Here is a 24,500-nt window from a genome sequence, read left to right on the forward strand (position 1 = left end):
AACACACCAGGACAGGTGCATGCACACACACACACACAGTGCACAGGCACACACAGTGCATAGACACACACAAACACACACACACACACAACCACACACACACACACACTGCACAGCCCCCCATGCACGGCTCACCGTGTGTGTAGTGTAGGATCACCACCTCCACACACATCTCCCAGCATCCTCCACTGCATCAGCAGCAGCAGCAGCAGCAGCAGAGAGGTAAACAACCCTGGCTGTCATGTGACCAAGAGCTCTGTGCAGCCCTGCTCTTCTTGCACAGATTCAATGCGCCCCCTGGTGGCTGCAGCAAGCAATCACCATCCCTTGATGTGTGTATTTGCACTGAAGATTATTAATGTTGCCCTCTGGTGGCAGATTTAAGTGTTGACAATCATAATTAATTAATCTATTAATTTAAATATGTATTTACTTGTATTATTGTCAAGAAAATACAGTTAATAATTATTGTAATTATTTGTATTATTATTATTGTTGTTGACACTGAAGCAAAAGCATGGGAAATGCAGTTTAATATAAAAACGTAACAGCGCGAAGCACTCAGATAAACTTACATCACAGATATAATTAGTCATTTCAGATGAAATGTAAAAAAATGTGACGTGTTTAAAATGTGAGGACTTTTTTAATACAACAAAAATATATAAACCGGATGTGGAACTAATTTTCGGCTCTTGTTTCCAGGAGGACACTTTAAACTCAGGTACCTGCTTTGACAACAAGGAAGTGGACTTTCTCTCTCTCTGTGTTGTTGTTTGTTTGGAGGAAATAAACAAGGTAAAGGCGAATTTTATGACTAATAGTTAACTAAAATGTTGATTGTACAACACGGGTCGTCCCTGCGCTTCAAACTGAGTTTAAGAGCGATTTGTTTTTTCTAAATAAAGGAAATTAAAACGCTTCGTTTATCAGTGTTTCGTTTTCTGTGAAGATAAAATCACATGAAGGTGATTTCACAAACCATATATATAATATACAAATATAACATGTTACTCATTCATATGGACAAACCTTTTTTATTCAGTCTATTGAACAAACATGTCCGGGCATAACGCGACAACTGTGACTTTTATTTTGAAAGTATCACTGGAGTTTTAGTCTTCTCTCCTCGTGTTGATGTAAATATATTTAAACTTGTATTGTATGTGTGTAATGGCTGATGAGTGTGCTCAGCATTAAATCCTCCATCACCACCTCCTCTTATTGTGAATCTGTCAGAATTGATTATCCAGCTCGTTTCCTGTGTGTTACAGATCTCACAATGGAGGAACCTTCCACGAGTGACACTGCAGCAGAACCCTCTGTTGCAGCTCAGGTTCCTTTCCTTCACCTGTGCACCACTCTAGAGAAAATCCAGAAGTCTAAACTCCGTCCTGATAAATCCAAGATCCTCAGAGATTTCATTGAGTCGTGGAGGAAGTTCCACTCGGCCCTCCACAAAGACAAACCCAAGACCACTGACTCTTTCTACCCAGCCCTGCGCCTCATCGTTCCCTCGTTTGAACGCGAGCGGATGGCTTATGGGATCAAGGAGAACATGTTGGCGAAGCTCTACATCAACGTGTTAGGCCTCCCACAGAACGGCCCGGAGGCCAATAAGCTGTTGAACTACAGAGCTCCGACCACGTCCCAGGGGGAATCTGGAGACTTTGCGGGCATGGCATACTTTGTGCTGAAGAAGCGATGCACCAGCCAGGGGAACCTCAGCATCAAAGAAGTCAACGACTTCCTGGACTCAGTGGCGATCAACAATGGGAGCAAGCAGAAGGATCTGGTGAAGAAGAGTCTGCTGCACATCATCACCCAGAGCTCCGCCCTCGAGCAGAAGTGGCTCATCAGGATGATTCTGAAGGACATGAAGCTCGGGGTCAGCAAAGAAACTGTTCTCCAGGTCTTCCACCCAGATGCTGCTGAACTCTACAACGTCAACACAGACTTGAACAAGGTTTGCCAGCAGCTCCACGACCCGTCCTTGTCTCTGAGTGAAGCCTCCATCGGGCTTTTCTCTGCCTTCAAGCCAATGTTAGCAGCTATGGCTAACATCCGCAATGTGGAGAAACAGATGGGCAACAGCCCCTTTTACATCCAGACCAAGCTGGACGGGGAGCGAATCCAGCTGCACAAAGACGGAGACGTGTACAAATACTTCACTCGGAATGCTTTTGAATACACGCAGCAGTTTGGAGGATCGCCACTGGAGGGCTCGCTGACACCTCACATCCATAATGTGTTTAAAAGTCATGTGGTGAACTGTATCCTCGATGGGGAGATGATGGCGTACAACCCGACCACAGAGACCTTCATGCAGAAGGGGAGCAAGTTCGACATCAAGAAGCTGATGGACGACTCTGGGTTGCAGACTTGCTTCTGTGTGTTTGACGTGTTGCTAATCAATAACCAGAAGTTTGGCAATGAGCCGCTGAAGAAGCGCTTAGAGGTCATTAACACGGTGTTCACGCCAGTCAAAGGAAGGATTCACCTGGTGCAGAAGAGCGATGCCAGAACCATGCAAGAGGTGGTGAATGCCCTCAACGAGGCCATAGACGGCCGAGAAGAGGGGATCATGGTGAAGGATCCTTTATCCATCTACAAACCCGACAAACGAGGGGAAGGATGGCTAAAGATAAAGCCAGAATATGTCGATGGCTTGATGGATGAACTCGACCTGCTGATCGTTGGCGGCTACTGGGGGAAAGGCAGACGAGGCGGCATGATGTCCCACTTCTTGTGTGGCGTTGCTGAGGCTCCGAAGCCTGGAGAGAAGCCCTCAGTGTTTCATTCGTTCTGTCGCATCGGCTCCGGCTACACTATGAAGGAGCTGTACGACCTTGGATTGAAGCTCGCAAAGCACTGGAAGGTCTATCGGAAGAATGACCCCCCCGCCTCCATCCTGTGTGCGACAGAGAAGCCAGAAGTCTACATCGAGCCCTGCAATTCTGTCATCATCCAAGTCAAGGCGGCGGAGATAGTCGGCAGCGACATGTACAGAACCAGCTGCACCATGCGCTTCCCAAGGATCGAGAAGATCCGCGATGACAAAGAGTGGCACCAGTGCCTGACGCTGGCCGAGCTGGACCAGTTCCGCAACAAGGCGCTGGGGAAACTCGCCTCGCGCCACCTATGCATCAACAACGACGAACCACAGAAGAAGAAGCGCAAGGTGGCGCCCAAACCCAAGAAGGTGGGCGGCCTCATCGACCACTTCAAGCCACAGGACCTCTCTGGGGTTACAAAGGAGACAGATATGTTTGAAGATGTGGAGTTCTGCGTCCTGAACGGCACCGAGGATCATCCAAAGGCCGAGCTGGAGCAGGGCGTGGTCAGGTACGAGGAAAATATATGAATTTGTAGTTTGTCGAAACCATAGATGTAATTATCTGATTGTTAAATGCTGTGGTCCAAACGTTAGACCTCAGTTTAATTATTAAAAAAAGATGAAAAAAGCTTTACGTTTTTACAAAATATCATATTGTAAGTAACTGGTGTCCTGTCCATGTTAGGTGCGGAGGAATCGTGGTTCAGAACCCCGGACACGACACGTACTGTGTGGTCGCTGGCGTGGAGAACATGCGCGTCAAGAACCTGATATCGGCCAACAAGCATGACATGGTTTGGGCGTCCTGGCTGCTGGAGTGCCTGCAACAGAAGGAAGTGGTCCCATGGCAGCCGCACCACATGATCCACATGTCGCCCTCCACCAGGGAACACTTCGCCAAGGAGTACGACAGCTACGGCGACAGCTTCCAGCTGGACACGGACGAGCAGCAGCTGCGTGAGGTGTTCGACCGCATCGGCAGCCGCGACCAGCAGGCGGCCGTGGACGTGGGGCAGGTGGAGCAGCGTTACGGCTGGGACGACCTCCCCACCAGCATGTTCAGGCCATTCACGGTTTACATGGACAGCTGTGCTGACGTAGGAGAAACAGAAACCGCCATAGCTGGGTCCTGTTTGGACATCAGGGCGCTGGAGCTCCGGTACCATGGAGGCAGAGTGGAGCAGCAGTTGGAGGAGGGAGTCTCTCATGTGATCGTCACTGAGGAAACGAGACTTCTGGTTTTAAGGACTTTGAGGCGAAGCTTCAGGAAGAAGTTTAAGATTGTGAGAGACTCGTGGGTGAGTGACTCAATCAAAGCAGGATATGTGATGAATGACAATGATTACTTGGTTTGACGAGTCTTCAGGTGAAGACGCTGGAGGAGAATCCTCGTTTTTAGGCTTTTAATTCATTCAAATAAAGGGATTTTAATCAAATCAAACAAACCATTCAAAGAAAAATAAGAGATTGGTTTTTAAAAAGCGTTTAATAGGGCTTTCATGGAAATGTGATGTTTTCTAAATGAGTCATTAAGGCTCCTCTGTGTCGGGTTTTCTTTTTAGCATTCAGAATCATTTTATCATGAGGTTTTTAAATCTAGAAGAGAATTATTTTTCTCCCTCTAAAGCCAAAAACTTTAAGGTGAGCAGTTTTCAGACTCTGGAGAAAAACCGTGACTCGTTCACTACTACAACAGGAACATGTGGGGAACATTCAGGTGAGGGGCGGAAAAGTTCTGGAAAATCTCTGGATCAATTCACTCGAACTTTTGCGTTCTCACATCCAGCTCCTCCAGAACATTCCACGAAAACATCCAGACTTCAGTGCAGGTCTGAAATCAGCTCAAAGCAGAAAATGTTAGACTGCAGAATTATTTATTTCTCTTTTCTGTGATTTGTGTCTTTTAGGCTTTTATGCTTTTTCTTTTGAATCACACAATAAATACAACTCTAATAATAATAATTTTGTTTTTTAAAATTAGTAATTAACTTTAAACGTGTGTGTGTGAAGGGCTGGCCTTTGCCTCTGCTCGCTAGCTGGCGCTCCGCTGGTAGAGAGAGACCGAGGGGCTCCACAGGTGTATGTCAAACCCACTTCAGCTCAAGGCCCTTCAACCAAGATGTCGCCATTTCTTTCCCGTCTCCAGAAATGTCACCAATGTGCCCTGGGACTCATTGATATGTTATAACCTTCACAGCCGTCGCCTCGGGGGTGCAGGGTGCCGCCTGTGGTGTCTTGGGCATTGCAAATGCCGCATGAATACATTGTCAAAGTAAAAGTGAAGAAGTACCTGCTCCTAATCATGTCGTGTGAATAATCCCTGAAGGGTTTTAAACAAATTCCTTTAAATGACATTTGAGGCCGTTTCAGCTGAAACTTTTGCCACTTGTCAGAAAATGTCTCAAACGCTTTGAGAGAGAAATCCTCCGGACTCATGAGCTGTGTGTAACCTGTCGCCCACTCTGGACTATTTCCAGGTGATGCAGAGGGAGCGTTTGACTGACAGGCTTTAATTTGAGGTGCTCAGCCAGTGCTTATTCCTGCCAGGCTTCAACGAACACTCCAACCACCGGCTCTGTGAGCGATTATAGATCCTCGCAGCGCAGGAGCACCCGACCGGACGGGGAAGGAGCTCTCACTCAGCTGGTTGTCGCTGTTCCACATCATCGATCAGGAAGTGAACCAGCGATTAGTAAGTGGCTCAGATTAACTGATCAGAATTTGAAGGTCAAAGGTCAAGGTCACCTCTCAAACCACGTGTTTTGACTTGTGATTGTGATGTATCCAGAACGCCTCGAGGGAATCCCTTAACATTTAGGGCAAACATTTACTTCTATTGAAAGATTCTTATTTGATTTGAATTGTCAAAGGTCAAAGGTCAGGGTCCATGGCCTCACAATTATCTTTATGCTTTTCTTTAACGTGATTTCTTCAGATCAGCTTGAGGGACTTCCTTAAAATGTTACTGCAAACTTTAACGTAGACTCAAAAATGAACTGATTGGATTTCACTGGTAAAGGTCACATTTCCTTTCTGGTTAAATCGTCTTCTCTGCAGAAGCAACACAACACAAACAGAGGAAAGCTCCTGGACACATGCACACGTCTGTGTTGGGACTGATTCTAAATGGAGTCCAACATGCAGTCGCACAAAGTGGCTCCTTCTCTCTTGTTTAGAGCTTCTGCCCTGAGGCTGGAATCAGGTGAGTGACCTGTCTGGTTGGTTCAAAGTCAAGTCAGCCACAACTGAAACAATTCTGCTATTGTGTATTTCAAAATAAGACTCCCAAACCCCCTTTATTCCTCAGTATATATTATCCACCTGTTTGGTTTCACTGTTGTTTCTTATTTATTTCTTGCTCTTTACACATTAATAGTTTAAATGTGTATTTACTTTGAAACTCATTAGATTAGAGTATTTTTACACTGACATGCCTTTGTACCGTGGGATGCTTCGACTGTGGTGCGCGCGCACAACGTCAGAGATGGAGAGGTTTGGTCAAGAGGAAGAAGGAAGCAGCAATAAACCGGAAATCAGAGGCGGTGATCTTCAAAATTAAACACAATATGTAACTTTCCAACATGAGACATAAGATACAACTTGAATGATTCCCCTTTTTTAAACTCAAAATGTAATGTGCACATTAGTGTCCTCCTGCACATTGTCCTTATAACATATAGCATCTCTTATTGTGAAAAATCACCCATCTTTATATATACTTACATACATGCTTATATAACTAAATCATATTTTATACAATTAGAAATTTATACCTATTCATATATGTATATAGATCTTATAGATATGAATAATGAGAACAGGATCATAGTTTCTGATCATAAAGACAGAACCTGGTTTTGACACGAGGCAACAAAAGGCTCCCCGTGGACTTTATTGTGAAGGCGTACCCCGGAAGCCCAGCGGGTTATTTGCCGCCGACCTGACACAGCTTCCTGCGAACACACGGTTCCTGGGCGAACATGGTGGCAACTTGACAACGGCGTCGATATGAGGACGGTGAGGGCTTGAAGACGAGAGGAGGTCCGTCACAGGCTGCGGGCCCACCCGCCGACACCACAGGAGAACCGCTTCGCCATGTTGGAGGAGGGCAGCGCACGACAGAGGCCGGGGGAAACGTAAAGGCGTCGGGGAGTGTTTGTGAAAACGACGCGCAGAGGAGGACAGCGGCTTCACCGGTCAGCCATGGAGGATGCGGCCCGTGGTCGCCAGCGCCTGATTCCCCATCCGAGCCCCGCTGCTTTCCATGGGAATTACCGGTGATCGCGAAGGCCAGCCGGGACAACCCACCGCCCGACACCCGAGGGGAGGCGAACGCGGAGCCGACCCCACGTCAATGACTGTTGCGGCAGAGGAGCCCCCACGGTGGCCGGTTCCCAAAATATGACCAGGGGTGCTGGGACGTGTTGGCAGCAAGAAGATGACGACGGCTTCCAAATCTGGCTAGAGCCCCCCCGAGACAACCAAAAGCCATTCACCGACTCGGAGAGGGCGCAGCGATGGCGACTGTCCTTGGCATCCCTGTTGTTCCTCACCATCCTGCTCTCTGATCACCTGTGGTTCTGCGCCGAGGCCAAACTGGTCCGCACCCGGGACAAGTTCTCCTCCTCCTCCTCCTCCGTGCGCCTCTCCCCCCAGACCCACTCAGCGCACCCCAGCCTCAGAGGAAACCCAGATGCTATTTTTATAGGAAACTCCACCAAACATTTGTGGCGCCTCGAAACTTGCCACCGGGATAGTTTATCTAAGAACTGCTTCGCTATCGCGGACGCCGACCATCTGTGCAGGGGCCTTTCCGACCAAGAGGGGACGCGGGCGGCTGTAAATATGAGCGATTTGTACCTTTCCTTTTGTAACTCCTACTCGCTGCTGGACCTGTTCTACGGATCGACGAGTCCGGACAACCTGAACTGCAGCCTCGACGTGCTCGGCGACGGCGACACGAGCCGGTGCAGCCTGTGCGTGCAGGCGTACCAGCGCTATGACCAGCACGCCCAGGAGAAATACGAGGACTTTGAGCTCCTGAGTCAGAAATACGAGCCGGAGGCATATTCGGTGAGGACGTGCATGGAGCAGTGCAAGGTAGGCTGCAGTCGAGGGGAGAGGGGAGGGGTGCTGCTGCCGCTGCTACCGCCTGCTGCTGCTGCCGCTGCTGCCCGGTGCTGGTGATGGAGGGGTGGGGGTGGCCATCTGTTGATTTGGGCCCGGGTGTGGATGCCAGTTTTGGTCCTCCTCCTCCTCCTCCTCCTCATCCTCTGTCGCCATGGAGACGGGTGACAGATTCAAGGAGACTCCGGGCCTCATGTTCATTCATCTCCTCGCCGCGTTTAGGCCCCAATGTGCGGCATCCACAGACATGTGCACACGTTCTGAATGAGCCTTTACAGCCTGTGAGGTCTTAATGAGCCGGAAGGAGAGTGCTGCCATCTGCACACAACTCTGGGGCCTGTGTGTGTGTCTGTGTGTGTGTGTTGTCGCAGTCCGCCAGGTGTTCATCATGGCCGCTCCACTCCACATCGAGAGCGTTTCATTCAAGTCAAGAGGTGGTTTCCTCTGCTTAATGTCGCGGAAGGCTTGTGTGTGTTTGCTCAGCTCCAGGCCCGGGCTCGCTCCTCGTCTTTATCCGCCTCGCGTATCACCGTCCGCGGGGCAAGAGAGCCCGAGAGCCCCGCTGCTGTTCAGCACCGCGGAGAGCTCCGGAGCTGTCCGCGGTGCTGAACTCCGCCCGGTTCCGTTCTCATTCACATCAAATCTCCGATCAGACTGATAATGATATGAGTTTAAATAGAAGCACATGGAAGTACTGCTTCATAAATCTGTGTGCGTGTGTGTTTGTGTGTGTGTGTGTCCAGGTATTACTGGTTAAGCTTTTGTTATGGTCAGGTTACGTTCAGTTAAAGGTTATTACCGCTGTTGTGGGCCCCTAAATGTTAGCTTTAAGGTGAAGACCTGTATTAAGATTTGGCTAAGCCTCTGTTTAGGTTAAGGTTATGGTTAGGTTAAGGTTTAGGTTAAAGTTAGGTTAGGTTTAGTGTGTGTGTGTGTTTGTTGTTTGTAGGAGCTTTCCAGTACAACACTGACCTTCTCAGGACATGTGAACTAAATCCAGGCCCTAAGGCTAAAGGTCAGGTCTGACATCCTGGTCACATGGGTTAGGGTTCGGTATGAATTGGTTATGGTTAGGTTTGGTTGAGGCTGCGAACAATTAATCGAAGTTAAAGAAAAGCCTTAACACAGGGTTTCTGCAACAAGTCTTTTTTCAATAATCTGAATTTTAGCTCTTAAAAAGTATGTTAAATTATATTCTACTAGGTCTTTAATACTTCTGGGTCTTTTCTTTAGAGAAGCAGCATAAACATAGTTTGTAATGTCTGTGTGTTGTTGTCTTTCTCAGTGGTACAGATACTTAGACCCTATAATAAAACTACACACAAGACCAACACAGAACTGATAAAGTTTCCATCATGGGGAAGTGTAGGTCACTTGTTGAAACCTGCAGAAACGCTGTAACAGGCATAACTTCATTAACTTGTAGATGTGTGTGTGTGTCTGTGCGTGTGTGTTTATTCATCAAACATTTATTTACTTCCCTTAATATTCTCTTTAATTCCCTGTATTAAGTGTTAATCCTTCTAAAACAACAGATATTTTTCTTCAGCCTTCGTACAAACACTGACGAGCAGCTGGGGACTGCTGCACCTTAAGGGATCTTATGTTTTAAACACAAAAGAAACTGTCATTGTTTTGTAGCTGAAGATGTTTGACATCTGAGCATCTAAGTGATTATCTGATTAACGGATCAATCATAAACATGTTCATCAATTACCTGCCTGTCAAAGTCTGACCATGCTGCAAACGGAATATCCATAAGTTCTTCTTCATTTATCAATAACGACAATAATCATTAGATGCAGCTTTAGTTCCATTTGAGGCTTTATATCCCATCAGCAGTATTTGCGCTAATGAATCGGTTAAGCCTGACCTGAGCTATAACACAGTCAAGATTGATTGCAGCTTTGGAATATGCAGAGGCCCGCGCCGATCAGAAGCTCCTCTCAGAAACGACGAGATCCCTCAAGACTGCGTGTGTGACATTCTTTCTTTCCCTCGGCTGAACTCAAGCCCAGCTCATGATTCATGTTTTGTCCGTTGTCGGCCTCGGCCCTTGTCGTTTGGCATTTCGAGGGAAAACAGTAATTTCGCCAAGCTGCTAATTTCTCTAACAACGGCCTTGCTCCTGCCCCTACGTGATTATAGGTTTCCCGAGTCCCGTCTATGTGGTCTGCAGCAGAGAGCAGCGTGACTCAAGCGATAATGTCAAGCTCTTGTTGAGTTAATGGCTACCTGCCGCGGAGAAGCCGAACGCTATAAGTTGTGTTTCCGCTCTGACAGGTTTATACGTAATCTCTGTAAATATGGCAAGATTACAGTGTACACTGAGCTGGCAAGTGTGGATGCATTAAACAAATAGATCCGTGGCTCACACGTCTCGTTTCGACATGCGTGGCAGCAGGGAAGGCCGTTAGAGTTGGCGTCTGCCAGCGGATATTTCAAGTGAGGATATTTGACATGGAGAGCGGTGTTTGTTGTTGCAAGAGTGGGTTCTTTGGTCCACAGGTGGTGCTTTGATTCCCGTAGCCTCAGGTGAAGCTTCACACTGTGGACATAGCTGTACTCGCTCCTCTCAATGGGATCCTCGATGGTGAAAACCCTCCATTCATCCTGACAGCAGGTCCAGGCCCGACGCGCTTGCTTGCTTGAGAAGCCCCAGCGTTTTCCAGCATTTAGTGTTCAGCTGAAATCTCAGACACTCTTGTAGTTGCACAGGAAATAATGAAGCCAAAACGAACTTGGCCTCTCAAAGGCTCATTGGCAGTGAAATTACTGCTTCCAACAAAGAACTGTGATCTCAGCACTGAAATCACGTTGTTTCATGGAGGGTTCCGTACCTGTAATGCCAGAGTAAAGCCTGACTGATGCGGCAGATGTTTCCTGCCTGGTTTATTCTGTAAAATTAAGGTTTAAATTTGACATTAACACAAATATAGATATGATGAAGATCCCGGGCTTATTTCTACTGCATTTTAACATTGGTAAACTACTGTGTGAATTACTCAATTTGTGAAAAAAGTTTAAGAAACTTCAGATTTTCCTTCTCTCACTTAAATCCCTAAGTTGTTCTGGTGGGTACCTGCTGGTCGCTCTCAGTCTCATCTCAGACCGAGTTATCACTGAGTCTCTTGTCTTCGCTCATCTGCTCCAGCTTCTACTTCACGTCCTGCTGCTCTCTCTCCTGCTTTCACCACCACATCACTACCATGATGTGTGCACTCATCCTTCTCCACGTCCTACAGGTCAAACTCCATGTCTAATCTTAGCCAAGGTTGTGTACAAGTGGAAAGGAGGACAGTGTCCACAGCGTCCACAACGTCCTTCCTCCTTAGATCCTTTTCGGCCGCAAACATGTTTGCGGTGGTCGCATTACTAAGAGGTTGATCCTTACTGATCTGCACTGAACCCTGCTGCGCTCGCTCGTCCTTCATGTGATAGCGGGCAGCTCCTCTGACCAAAAGAGGGCAAATAGCCTGAGAAAGTATCAAGTTACTGTTTGAATCTGTTTGGTTGTGTGTGGGTGTGTTTACGGGGGGGGGGGGGGGGGGGGGCGGCTTATAGGATTTAGAAAGAATCCAGGGTTACTCTACATCTTAGTTATATTCCTGTGTTTGTCGTTTTTTAACAAAATCTCATCTAAACGTGTAACAAGTTGAAACACTTTTAAATCCACCAGGACCAAGCTAAAAAGTCAGAGTTCAAATCATATTGGTTTTAATTGTTTTTTTAATGCTATTAAAACAAAAACAGGGCTTAACATCATGATTGACAGCTGAGACCGACTCGTAATTGGCTACATCTCTGAATCTAATATTTAGTCTCATCAACAGACCTGAACTCACAGATACTCAGTTAAAAATGCTACAAACAAGGAAAATCAATAAATCATTTCTTTTTGGAGAAGATGGACGTTTTTTTTTTTTTCTTTCTGTTGATCAACTAATGAATTTAAGTGAGTAACAGTCCCACAAGGAGTCTTGTACTTCAGTTAAGTGAAGAGCGAGTCTGCAGCTGTATCTACTCCATACTGTCTGTTATCATGCACAAGCTGTTCTTTACTGAATGTCAGTAGCTGCATGTGAAACACTAATAGCATGTTTTTTTTAGTGGGCTAATTTATGAAAATGATAGCACAAGATAATCTGTGACGTAATATAAATCTGTTTATGCAGATTTTGCCGTACTGCTTGATTTGATCTCTGATTTGAACGTGTTCATTGAATATTCAGTCAGTATCATAGGAATCACATCAGGGGACAATGTGAGGATTTCCTCTTGTCAGTGAAGGGACAACATTTTCATGTAAATCCATAATTTTCTTGTGTGAATTTAATAGTTGTGTTCTTTGTGTGGCTGTGTTTTGTGTGTATACATCTACGCATCATGGGGCACAAGCGTCTCGCACAAAGACGTCACTGCAGCCGTGCACGAGTGAACCAAGGTTGTTGCAGTGCATTGCAGGTTGCACACGGAAAACCGCTCACATGTGCTTTCCGCCATTGTGTCTTCCTGCAGCAGCAGTAGTGAACGCTGACCTTGGAGAGGGTTTTGCCCAGCCCACCCCACGACAGCTCTTTTATGAATGGGCAGGTCCCTGAGCGGCATGCTGATGAGGCAGGAGGCGGGGAGAGAGGGAAGGAAAGAGCACGGAGGCGCTTCCATGTTGCTTTAACAGTGAAGCGCTGCACGGAGAGCAGATGAGATAAGTGCAGGAGGCGGCAGGAGGGAGGGAAACGCGCCAGGCAGAAGGGGTTAACGTGGGTTGCCCAATTAATAGGCCTAATTTAACCTCGGTGGCGTTTCCATTATAGATGACATGCGGAGTAATTTCTCTGACATATCGCTGGGTTGTCAATCAGCGGTGAAGTGAATCGGAGCAGCATCATCTCAGCTGACGGGAGCGATTCCATTTAGGACGCATGGTTTTTAATTTAAAACATCGAAACCACCTTCAACCATGAAACAGAAACGCACACAAATAGATGACAAGATATAATATATCCCATCAGTGTTGCACCATCCACATATGTTGGCACCAAATCATGTCCAATCAGGGTGTCCGCTTCATCTGTCTCTGTATCCTTGCACATACAGTTCTACCTGTTTAAATTAAGGTTCCTGGTTTGAATCCTGGTCTGTGTGGGGTCTTTGTGTTAGCTTGTCCCCCCATGTCTGAACGGATTTGGTGCTCTGGCTTCTCCGACTCTAAATTGTCAGTAGGTGTGAATGTTCGTCTGGCGACCTGTCCACGATGCAGCATCGCCAACAGCTCCACGGGGAGGAAGTGGATGGAGGGACAGCGGGAGCTCATATTCATTTATAAAAAGAATAAGACCTTTTTTAAATGTATTTATGCTACGTAACTTATTTTCCAGGCTTCAGATTCAAACCGACTCTTTGTTTGAACACATGCAGCCACTAAAGTCCCGGAGGACCTGCACAGATGTGTTATAATGACTTCTTTAAAAAATCCTCCCCGGAGATGAATTCCATTTAGCTGCCGATGTGTTCTCCTTTTTAAGGCGATGATGGAACGAGTGAAATTTAATTATGAAAACATTCATCACGTCGGCCTCATAAATGTCAGAAAATGAAGATGTTGGAACGCAGGATGTTTTTTCTTCTCCTCCGCCGTGAAAGGGTCAAACTAATACCGCCGTTCATTTATGGGCATGACATCAATTAGTCTAACGGTCCTATTGTCTGCATAGGTGTTTGAATGGATTATTGTCTACAGGGTGAATGTAAACCCCTGTCACTGTGCGTTAGGCTGATGTGGACGGTGTCTGTTCGCAGTCGGCTGGAGGTTTGGTTTCTCTTGGCAGCCACAGCTGGTGATGTCCGATATCAGAGTGATGACGCCCAAATATCCCGTGTGCTGTTAAATTCCCCACCACTTGGCCCTAATGGGATTATCCCCCCCTTCCTCTTATTCGCCTGTAAGGTGCCTCTGGTGCCCCTTTGAAAAGCCTTTTTTAAACCCGGCCTGCATGAGCCCAGTGGTCTGGGTAAGAGGTTGTGTTTGAGTGTCTGTTAAGCTCTGTTCGGCCCATTAGGATGATTGAGGCCCATGTTAAATGAATTGTCACTGGGCATGAGTTGCTTTATGTATAAGAGCAAGCCTTTGTGTTTCCTCCGATAACAAACATGCTTCATCGACCCTTTCTTCCATTAAACTCATGGTTTGGTGATGTATGCTGCTGTCCTGTGCAGTAAGTAAGACAGTGGGAGTCGGCTGCGCTTCCAACTGAGAATTTGCAGGATTGTACGATGTTTTTAGTTTATTAAAAATCATCCCTCTTTGAAACTTGGATGTGTATCATCATAATTGATGAACAGCTTTTCATTCAGAAGTTCCAGACGCTGATTGACATCATTTTCAAATGCTTTCGAGGGAGCGAAGGGAAATACGAGCAGTGGATGAGTGGAAAAAGAAAAGAGAGAACATGAGGGGATGTTTCAGAGTTTGCTGTGGGTCAGCCTGGAAAAATGTAAAGGTCATGAAACTCTATAGATTGAGTCAGCAGATACTTGTCTTGGCTTCGGAAAGATGCTTCGGAGGAAGAATTGGTTTAATTAAAGAATTCCAATCAGGCGTCTCTTGGTTCCTGGTTTCCAAGACCACAAGTGTTACTGTTCTTCCCTGGCTCTGTGATTGGCTCCTGGCTCACATGAATCTAGACCACGTTGTTGAACGTAGCTTTGAATGCATGTGTCTGCCCCCCCTTTACCTCAGATTCCAGACCAGCAACGTGTTTCCAACAAGAACATAGTAGCCTGTGTCTCAGCCTGTGTCTCAGCCTAAAGAGCTGCTGACATGAACGTAGACTTGTTCTTGTCACATTTTGTATTAAGTATTGTGTCATAAAGAAATATGATTTTTCTGCCTTCCCGTTTCGAGCGTTTTATGCAGTGACTGAGGTGAATGTTCTCTGATGTTGTTCCTCACCTGTTTGTAGCACACGGACATTCACACCGTGACCTTTGACCCTTTCACTCCCTTGTTCACTAATAAATCTTTACACCGATCGCTCTGCCCCCTCAGGCCGATCACTCCTCCTCCGTCCCTCACCATCAATCCTGCCAACACTTGGCCGATAATGATTTTTTAAGCATTTAGCCAAAACGGTTGTCGTCATTCTGTGGCAGCTACCTTCATATAGTTCAGCGCTGTATGAGACAGTAAGATACATAATCAAGCAGTTTTATTTATAAAGCTTATTCAATACACAAAGGTAAATTCAAGGTTTATAAATATAACATAGAGCAAATTAAAAGAGGAAATAAAAGAGATTAAAAATAACAAAATGAGTTGAGGGACTAAATAATGCAAGTCCAGTAGAAAATATAAATAAAACACAATGATGGTAGGATATTAGTTTTCCATCTGTTTTTTAAAACAAGCTTCTGCAGCTCTATGGAACTCTTATTGAAGAGCGGCCGCTGTGGCTGGAGGTGACGGCCTCGTGTTGAAAGTTACGCTGACCTGTTCATCGGCCTCTCCGAGCTCAGACGAGAGGAGAGGCTGCAGATCAACAAGTCAACAGAGATCCTGTGACTCTAATCGACTCCGCGTGAAACCAAACGGATCCACACATCGGGTTGGTTTCCCTCGGCAGCTGTGACATCTTCCTGTTTAGTAAATCTGTGCGTAGAACCAGCCTGGAAACAAATCCTGCCATACACATTCATGATCATGTTTTCTCAGAACTAATCTGCAACACATCGATTCGGGGAAAGGATGCAGCCTACATCTTTATGTGCTGATAGGTTGAACCAGTCCTCCATGTCCATGCATGTATCAGGGGCTGACGCAGGAGACGGGTCATAAAAAGCCTCCTGGATCGTGTCAGTCCGGCCGCGCGCTCCCACATCCCATAATGCCATCTGCTCCTTGCTGCATTTCCAGTTAAAGGGCTGATGGTTTCTGGAAGCCTCTGGGAGCCTGTCAATACGATTGATGGATCCCTAATCAAGGCCCTTGTTTACTGTTTTCCTTCTTCTTCAGGTGTGTCACAGAAAGGGACACGGCTCTTTGTGTTTTTATATATAATGTGAACACTTTGCACAAATAATGAAGTCGTCCACAGACAATAGCAGGTTTAACATCAGCTATATAAGTGCTTTGTATTCTGTTATTTAAAAAGAAAACCCTTCATTTAACGTCAGTGCTATTTATGTATATTCAATATAAAGCTGCAGCCAGAAGATACAGTTTAACGTCTGACTATTTTGATTAAGTTGTATTCTTTGAATCCACACGTTTTCACTCTTTATAGCTTAATATGTAAGAGTGGTGAACAGAGATGGCACAAGTACGCATTCTTCATTGAATTGATTAAAACTAGAGTAGTACAGATACCTGAAAAAAACTACTATTCACCAATGTACATGTACTTCAATATGGATTCATCAATAACTTGAATTGACATTTTAAACAGTGGTCCACTGCAGCTCGTTTTGAACCTGCAGTTTTCCAGTTGGTGGACGATGAACCGAGAGTTGCACTGAAATTACAAACCAACTATTCCCCCCCCCCCCCCCGCCCCCCCATGTCCTGCCAGATTATTGAGTTGTGAGTTCATCAAAGTAAAAAACGTTGACGAGATTGATGCTGTTTCTTTTCATTTATGTTGATCAGCCTACGAAAGCTGCCTCAGAATTTGGACCGACCCTTCTTTCTCAAATACTAAACTTGAGAGTCGTCAGTATCATGGATCTAATGTTTTTTGCACACTCAGTACATTACAGGGCTACCCCCCCCCCCCCCCCCCCCCCGAGCTGTAATGAAAAGGAAGAAACAGGTCTGGAAATAGCTGAGGTAGTGTGAGCGCTGCTTCCTGTTGCACTGACACCATGATTTGTGTGAGTGGTAATGATCTGTGTCATTCAGCTTCTAACTGGGATCTCACGGCAGCTTGACTCATACGCTTTTTATAGCCTTCTTTGTCATTTCACTTTATAGCCACTCTGTGTGTTAGAGTGTGTGTTGATACTTCAGGCTGTGTTGAGTTAAAGTTGTTACACACCCGGGGGCTTAACCCCTTGATATATCGGCTTATTGTTAACCTGGCACTTCATTTGTGACGTAGGCTGATTTTATCACAGTTGTTTTGCTAATTAATCAAACTAACTTGACATAACGAGTAATAAATACTTCACACTGTACTTTTAGCTGAATTTCATTTTGTGAACAGAGATCTTGATTAGCAGCCGTCATATTTGAACCATCCAAGGTATCAGCCTGATTCTAAAACTCTCAAAGTAAAAGGACAATTTGTCTCATGTCATTGAAGTTATTAGATGTTTGACATTTCCTCCTGGTTGTGGATTCATACTCTGCGAACACCTCCGTGTCTGGCAGCAGAGAGATTATCCCACAGTCCTCTCTGTGTCACATGACATGTGAATGGTGAGGGGAAGCCCTGTGCCCTGGTCCTTCACACTGAGCCGTCAGTCTAAGGCAGCTGGTTCCTGTGAACCGGCGCAGCGACCAAAGTGAGCCACACAGAAGTCACGGAGGGGGGGTGGTGGGGTCCATCTGTGATGAGCTATGGATCCGTCTGAAGCTGAGCAAATCTTAGTATCGCTTCATTTCATGTAGTTTTCAATAGTTGTTCGTTTCTATTAAGATATAAATGCAAGATACAAGTTCACTGAGACTGATTCCTTCGCTTCAATAAGGTTTGTCGTAGCCGTGATGGCAACAGAGGCATCGCTCATTGTCTGGTTCAGTGGTAACGATTTCTGCAGCTTATGGGGAAAGTTGAGAACATAGACGCGCTGTATGAATGTGCATGTGACTGGCAGAACCAACCTTTGCATCAGTTTCAATTTCCACAACATCAGGACCGAGGTTCTCCTCGATTTGACCCTTGAAACAGAAGAAGTGTTGACGGACGTGACGCCTGAAAAGGGCTGAAACCCAAATGGCCGAGCCGGGGCTGCGATGAGCGGGGGGGCATGAAGCTCTGCTGGGAACCATCACCAGCTCGTAGTGGTTCCTGTCTGTGTCCCCGGGCTTCAGACTGAGCTGCATGAGGCTCTTTCAGTGCCAGGTTCCCATTCACACTGATCACACATTAGACCGATCGGACTGCAGGCCTGCTTCCTGACTAACTCAATTTGTTCTCATACGCTTCCCCTTTCACACACGCGTGCTGGGAGGCGTGCACACAGACAGAGGACCGGCACGGAGCCGGGCAGTTCCCATTGAGCTTTAATGAAAAGCAGAGAAAGCTGTTACCTTGGCAACTGCCAGCACACATCTTCAGGAGGACCCAGATTCCCCGTCTGACTGCGATGGGAGTGTTGTGGTTCTGTGTTGATCGCCGTGGCAGCCCCTGGGCGGATTACCTCCAGAATTTATGCTAAATCACCCGAATTAAAGGCAGATTAAAGTCAAACGGGCACAGATAGGAAGCCGTCAGAGATTCAACACAACAGGACGCACAAAAAAAACAACTGAAACAGACGTAATCAGTTGATCTGTGATTTTCATCTTGGCCTGGAGACGCTTTCCTCCTCAGCTCGGTGTGCGATTTGTCCAAATTACCCTCGAAGATACAAAGATGTGTCGTCACGGGTTGAAAGAACGTGTTTGTTACGACAGATCATCCACGGAAAAACAACAACTCTAACAGAGATGGATCCTTTGTGTTATTGTTCCGAAGGATCAGTGTATTTCCTGGAAATCCGTACAGTACAGTCATACACCACACCCAAACAGGATCACTCTGCTCCATGTTGTTGTCATCATTATGATTCTCATCACCATCACTGTAATCAGATTATTTTTATAATGATCATAATTGACCCTGATTGTTATCTTTGTCTTTCTCGTTCTAAAGATGGAAACAAATCAGTTGCCTGGGGGATTTCTCTGCGTTTTAAGAGATTCGGGGGGGGGGGGGGGGGGTCACCTTTTCAGCCTGGTGGAGGCTCTGTGTGTAATTTAACAAAACATGTCGACGTCTCACCGACCACAATGACAGTTAACTATCCCGTCCCCCTGTGGTTAAAAACGACAATGTAATTAACTGTGTGTGTTCTCTGTTGTGGGTTTTTTGTGTTTGTGACGACATGTCTGGAGACTGTTTTCGCTTCATTCTACAGGATAAAGCAGAAGAGATGCAAAACTTCTGAGAATGAAATGCAGTAAACCTTCAGAGGAAATGTGTGTTTTAATCAGTGCACAGACGTTAGTCCCTGTGTTACCCACAATGCACAGGTCAGAGATTTTATAAACGTGTTTTACAAGCAACGCAGCTTTGAGCAGAAACGAGAACCAGGCCACAGACGACGATTTTTTCATTTTCAAACTCTGAAGCAGCTTTCAAACACAAACTCCAGGAGATAAATTCCAAATTGAAAAACATTCTAAACATTCAAATACACCAAACACGACTAAACACGACTATAGATTCAAGAGCTTGAATCTATAGTCGTCTTTCCATGTTGACGTCTTCGAGCGTAAAGCACATTTAGTATTCTGTGACCTGGTCATTAATTGCTGCTAACAGTTAGTTATGGATTTGTAAATGACTGTTACCTGAGTGTGACACATCACTCCCTCCATACACAGCATCACTTAATACAAGACAATAGATGTCACGCTGTGCTGGTTCCTGGAGACACATCGACTCACAGCGACAATAACGTAACCTTGTGTGGGTTGTACAACCAGCGCTCACACAATGAAGTCTTCACCTCCTTGTTTGAGTGAAAACCATGAAAACTCCTCAACATTCGCCTTGTTGACATCAGACTCAACACGTGACTGATGGCTTCAAGGATACTTGAGCTTATGGCTAAAATTGTCTGCTCGGTTTCTATTTTCACAGAAGTTTCAGCACAGAAAGGACGAGTGTATGTTGTGAGGTTAATCTTGTCGCCGGTTAGTGGTTGGTAATGATACAGAAGGAGGAGCAGCAGAGTAAATGAAGGATGAAATCACATTTAGAGTTGAATTAGTTATATAACAAGAGATATGATCATGTCTGGGTCACAGAAAATTACTAGAAGGTTACTCAACAATAACAATATTTGTTCTTTGCAGCCCGAGTCTGATGTTAACGTGTTTTCAAAGTTATTCTACATCTTCTACATCCATCTATGTTCTCATTTTATTTGTCGTGGTTTACTCTCTAACTCTCCTCTCCCCCCCAGACGGCCTATAAGCCCTGGCTCTGTGCCCAGTACTTCCCCACCACCCAGCAGTCGTGTAAGAAGAAGGTGCCGTGCCGGCAGTACTGCCTGGAGGTCCAGCAGAGCTGTCCGTTCATTCTGCCGGATAACGACGACCTGATCCACGGCGGCAGCCCCAGCTTCATCTGCACAGGTCAATACTCACACACCTCAGAGGAATCCCTCTCAATGTAATTACTGCTGGTGAATGGCGTTTTATAAAGGGAGGCTCCGTGTGAACTCGTGCTCAGTGTGCTTCCTCTCTGTCTGGATCTTCCTGGAGGGCTTTGGAAAGGCTTTCTGATGACATCTAGTGGTGTGTGTGAGCTCTGCAGGGCCCACAGGACAGTTTAACAATGCATTGATGAATTGAACTTGGCCTGCCTCTCTATATTTACTGCGGTTCATACAGTAGTAATCACGAGGACTCCTCCTCAGAGGGCCGGACACTGGCTGCGTGCCGACGTTCCCAGGAAGAGGTGGCGAGGCGGCGTCAGTTTGAAGCGCCTCTCAGGCGGGGGGGCGATGGAGGTTGTGTTTACTTCTCACCCCTGATTTATTCTGAGGCAACAGAAAGTGTGTCGACTCTTTGGAACGACCTGGTTTTCTGCTTCAATCGTTTCCCCCAACCGGCAAAGCAAAACCCTGAGGCTCCCTCGGCCCGGCTCCACCTGAGGGATGATCCTCTCTCACACCACACATAGTGCTGCATCTTACGAGACCAGGGCATGCTGGGTAACTGAACTTTACTGTACTCGCATATAACACTTTTTAGTGAAAGAGAAAAAAGAAAAATACAGGAAGAATCCATTTTTGTTTCAGGAACTAGAAGATTACAATATTCTGCAAATGATGTATAAAGCTCTGAAGAAAACTTTGCCCACCATCATCCAGAAAAGTTATTTTAACTTAAAAGAAACAGAGATATTGAAAAGATTCAGAACCAAATCGATGGAGCGTTGCTTCACAGTGAGAGGAAGCAGTTGATGGAAGAATCTCAACAAAGGATCCAAAATTAACATTTTATTAAAAACCAATAAGAAATACAAAGAAATATGTTGATTCACTTTTGTTGTGAGCTTCTTTAAAAATAAATCATAACTCAGGGACTAGAAGAGGGACGTGAGGGAATTCAAAATGTTATTGAATTATTTGCTTTGTTAATTTACATCTTGTGAAAGAGAAGAGAACAGATTATATACGATTCTTCTTCTCTCTGCTTCTTTTCATTTAAATCCTTTTCTTTGGCAGATGAATGAAATAAGCGTCAGATGAATGGAAACCGGAGTCTCGGAGACGTGTTGTGTGTACGTGACCACACGATGTCGAGAAGAGTTTCCTCTTCACTTCCATCGACCTCCGATGTTCTTAAAAAAAAAGTTTTGCTTCTCATTCTTAAACCCTGATGTGTTTTGGGTGTAGAACCTAATCCGTGTCGGATCAGCGTGACCTAGATCTGCTGTCACCCGCCCACTGGTCTCAGTTCACTGTCTCAAGACGTCCAGTCGAGGCTTCTCGAGTCATCACCCGCTGCAGTGATGTGTCCCCCCCCCCCACTGATCGTGGACTTTAATTTGAGTTCAGTGGTGGGTCACTGTGTCTGGTCCTGCTGAGCCGAGGTCTGCTGGGTTTCTCTCTCAATGCATCCAGAAGGTCTGCATCAGTCTGCTGGAGTTAAACTGCAAATTAGATGGTTGGTACTAAGAGAAGCAGAAAAGAAGTGAAATAAAATAGATTTAATTATAGATTTCTGTCTCCTTCATCGATTCATTTAGTTGCTATCAGCCGTCAGAGAACCTCGTGACCTTGACCCTTGTCTTAAATCCCGTATCTTCTAATCAACCTGTGTCTTCTGTCCCTCAGGACTCTTGGGAGATCATCCATCAGACAGCGACGCAGAGTGTTGTGACGTCCGATGGGACTCCAAAATGGACAGCCCTTCTGGCGGGACTTTAAAAAGGACTGCGTCTTCCTGTCAGCCCGAGGGGGCCTCGGTCACCTCCGCTGCCTCCCCGAGACTGTGCAGCGGGCGACTGAAGATCTGCCTGCTGGCCCTCGTCCTCCTACACACTGTTATCGTCATTTCAGCCTCCCATAACTCCACATTGGTGGGCATGGCTGCCTTTTTCTCGCCAGAGGAGAGTGCTTCTAACGAGGAGTGAACCTTGGGGTCAAATCAAGGTCGGAGCTCGTAAAGAGTGATGTCGCTCGAGAGGATTTTACGGCTTTTACAGTGTCATGGCCGCCGGGGACACGTCTGGCGAGACGCGGTGGGAAATGCCTCTTCGATCTGCCGCTGATGAACCATCAACCACAGGAAGTGGGAGGGTTTTAACTGGAGCTAAGGGTGCTGGGACTGGACATAGACAAACCAAGACGTTTGAGAACCACCCTAAAGAACTGACCTCTCGCCACTTGAAACCTGCTCATTGTTTCTATTCCATCCAAATGTTTTCTAGCATATTGTCCCTCCTCTCCTTCCCTCGCTTCCTTCCCTTCCTTTCTTCCCTCTGTTTTCAGTGTGTGTGTGTGTGTGTGTGGGTGGGTGGCATCTCAGATCTTTTCTAGAACCCGACGATTCATCAGCTTATGTTTCTGCAACTATTGAAACTTTTATTTTACAGAATATACAAAGCAGAATATGTTTATTTTCTTAAGTCAACTTCAACATATTTGGTCGTCTGTGCGTTTTCTTTTTTATGGTTAATTGGTAAAATATGAAGCCTCAGTTCCATTTCCTTTGCCGATATATCGGTATTTGGAATCTTTTACTGCCTCACATTGGTTTCGGTCGGGCTCTAATCATCCCTCTTCACACTTTGACTGCTTTTCGGTGCCAGAATGTTTTGACATATCAACTGTTTCACTTCCTTCTCCACCTCCTGAACTACCTTGTGTGTGATGTGCTGGAGCTTCTGCCAGGACCAGCTCATCTCTCCTCACGTGGGGTCTCTGAAAACAAATAGATCTTTGTGATTCCTCTTCTCTCCGATATCCAGCTTGGGTTTTGTCCCACGAGATCCGTTTTTCAACCAATGACGTGACACGCCTCCATGTTGTAGGACCTTAAGTGCTCTGAGACTGGTCCACTCGGTCTCCTCGGACTCGTCGGGCCGTGGAGCGAGTTTGGGGGATGACGGTTCAGCTCGTGGTTACAGGGTGGTGACGTCAGGAGGTGGAGCGGTGGTTAAGCGGTTTACCTCAGACAGCGGAGTCGGGTATTTACAGTTGTCATACATGTGACTGTGAGGACATGCATGAAGTCAAAATACCAGGGGCCTCATTTATCTGCCACACGAGTTTCTACAAACAGGATCCAACAGTTCATTCAGGTTTTTGTTTTATTCACTTAGAACATTTATCTCTTAATTGTTTAAATAGCACTTTAAACCACAGAGTTTATTCCTTCTATTCCACATATTAAGACGACTTGGACGTTCAAAGGGATTTCTGTGCCCACAGTAGATCTTCTGGTGGCGTCTGTATTCAAAGTGCCTTCATGTGCACATGTGAACAGATGAGATTTGTTAAATCCTCCATATTCACATTGAGAACTCGTCCTGTGCCTGGTTTGATAGATGAGGCCCGTGAGGCAGATCGTGGCCGTGGAGCAGAATCGAGCAGGAAACAGCCGGTGTGAGCGTTCGCTTCGTGGCCGCTCCGCTGCAAGTGTCCAAGAACCAATCAGTCAATCAATCAACCTGTCGACTCTCCATGTCCCTCACTGGCAAAGGGCTGTGTAAGCGCACGAGCAGTGGGAGGAGTTTTAAAGGGCTGATCTATCCCGTTGTGTTGTGTTCTTTTCCTGCATGGCCGCTGCTGCTGCTGCTGAAGTGCACGTTGACCATGAGGACAGGTCACGAGAGGATGAGGAAGCGAGAGATGGGACAGAAAACTTAAGCCGTTTGCAGACGTGACCTCCGGGGGGCGGCAGCAGAATCTGGTCTGGACTTTCTCCGTAACGTATCAATTATGACACCAGCATCGGCTCTAATCACCAAAAGCTCTCTTGACATCTTCGTCACGTCTTCTGCGTCTTCTTCGCTTTCTCATCCTGAGATGTTTGTTTTTGCGTCGTTAGAAACGTCATCAACACGAGGATCTCCTGCTGTGTGTCCTCGGTTAATCTGCAGACTTTTACAAATCGGACTTTAGCGTGGTCACACTCTGGAGAATCTCTGGAGAATCTCTGGAGTTCAGTGCAGAGTTCACGTCTGGAAGCGGCTTTAGTGATGAAGAGGCTTCTTGTCCTGGTTGCCTCTCATGTTCCGTTACAGACAGACTAGAGTTTTAACTTCACCTGGTTATTGATGTGGTATTAGTGCCTCCTCCCTTCCCCATTAACAGC

At 46.1% G+C, this 24,500-nt stretch overlaps 2 protein-coding genes across 2 annotated transcripts; both read left to right on the forward strand.

Annotated features, from left to right (window-relative positions):
• The first annotated feature begins 683 nt into the window (after positions 1–683).
• On the forward strand, positions 684–5,140 carry lig4 (ligase IV, DNA, ATP-dependent). The gene is made up of 3 exons (XM_062381080.1): positions 684–798; positions 1,275–3,345; positions 3,522–5,140. The coding sequence occupies exons 2-3, from the start codon at positions 1,283–1,285 to the stop codon at positions 4,189–4,191; spliced, it is 2,733 nt and encodes a 910-aa protein (XP_062237064.1). The 5' UTR covers positions 684–798; positions 1,275–1,282; the 3' UTR covers positions 4,192–5,140.
• A 1,522-nt stretch (positions 5,141–6,662) lies between these two features.
• Positions 6,663–24,012, forward strand: nalf1a (NALCN channel auxiliary factor 1a). The gene is made up of 3 exons (XM_062380705.1): positions 6,663–7,936; positions 20,135–20,306; positions 22,016–24,012. The coding sequence occupies exons 1-3, from the start codon at positions 7,238–7,240 to the stop codon at positions 22,312–22,314; spliced, it is 1,170 nt and encodes a 389-aa protein (XP_062236689.1). The 5' UTR covers positions 6,663–7,237; the 3' UTR covers positions 22,315–24,012.
• Positions 24,013–24,500: the final 488 nt, after the last annotated feature.

Source organism: Platichthys flesus, chromosome 22, assembly GCF_949316205.1.
Source record: "Platichthys flesus chromosome 22, fPlaFle2.1, whole genome shotgun sequence".
Taxonomy (NCBI): domain Eukaryota; kingdom Metazoa; phylum Chordata; class Actinopteri; order Pleuronectiformes; family Pleuronectidae; genus Platichthys; species Platichthys flesus.

What these genes read in the sequence shown, in the direction of transcription:
- lig4 (XM_062381080.1), top strand. Translation starts at nt 1,283, where the DNA reads ATGGAGGAACCTTCCACGAGTGACACTGCAGCAGAACCCTCTGTTGCA. An exon ending in CTGGAGCAGGGCGTGGTCAG is followed by an intron (nt 3,346 to 3,521) that starts GTACGAGGAAAA and finishes TGTCCATGTTAG; the next exon opens with GTGCGGAGGAATCGTGGTTC.
- nalf1a (XM_062380705.1), top strand. Translation starts at nt 7,238, where the DNA reads ATGACCAGGGGTGCTGGGACGTGTTGGCAGCAAGAAGATGACGACGGC. An exon ending in CGTGCATGGAGCAGTGCAAG is followed by an intron (nt 7,937 to 20,134) that starts GTAGGCTGCAGT and finishes TCTCCCCCCCAG; the next exon opens with ACGGCCTATAAGCCCTGGCT. An exon ending in CCCCAGCTTCATCTGCACAG is followed by an intron (nt 20,307 to 22,015) that starts GTCAATACTCAC and finishes TCTGTCCCTCAG; the next exon opens with GACTCTTGGGAGATCATCCA.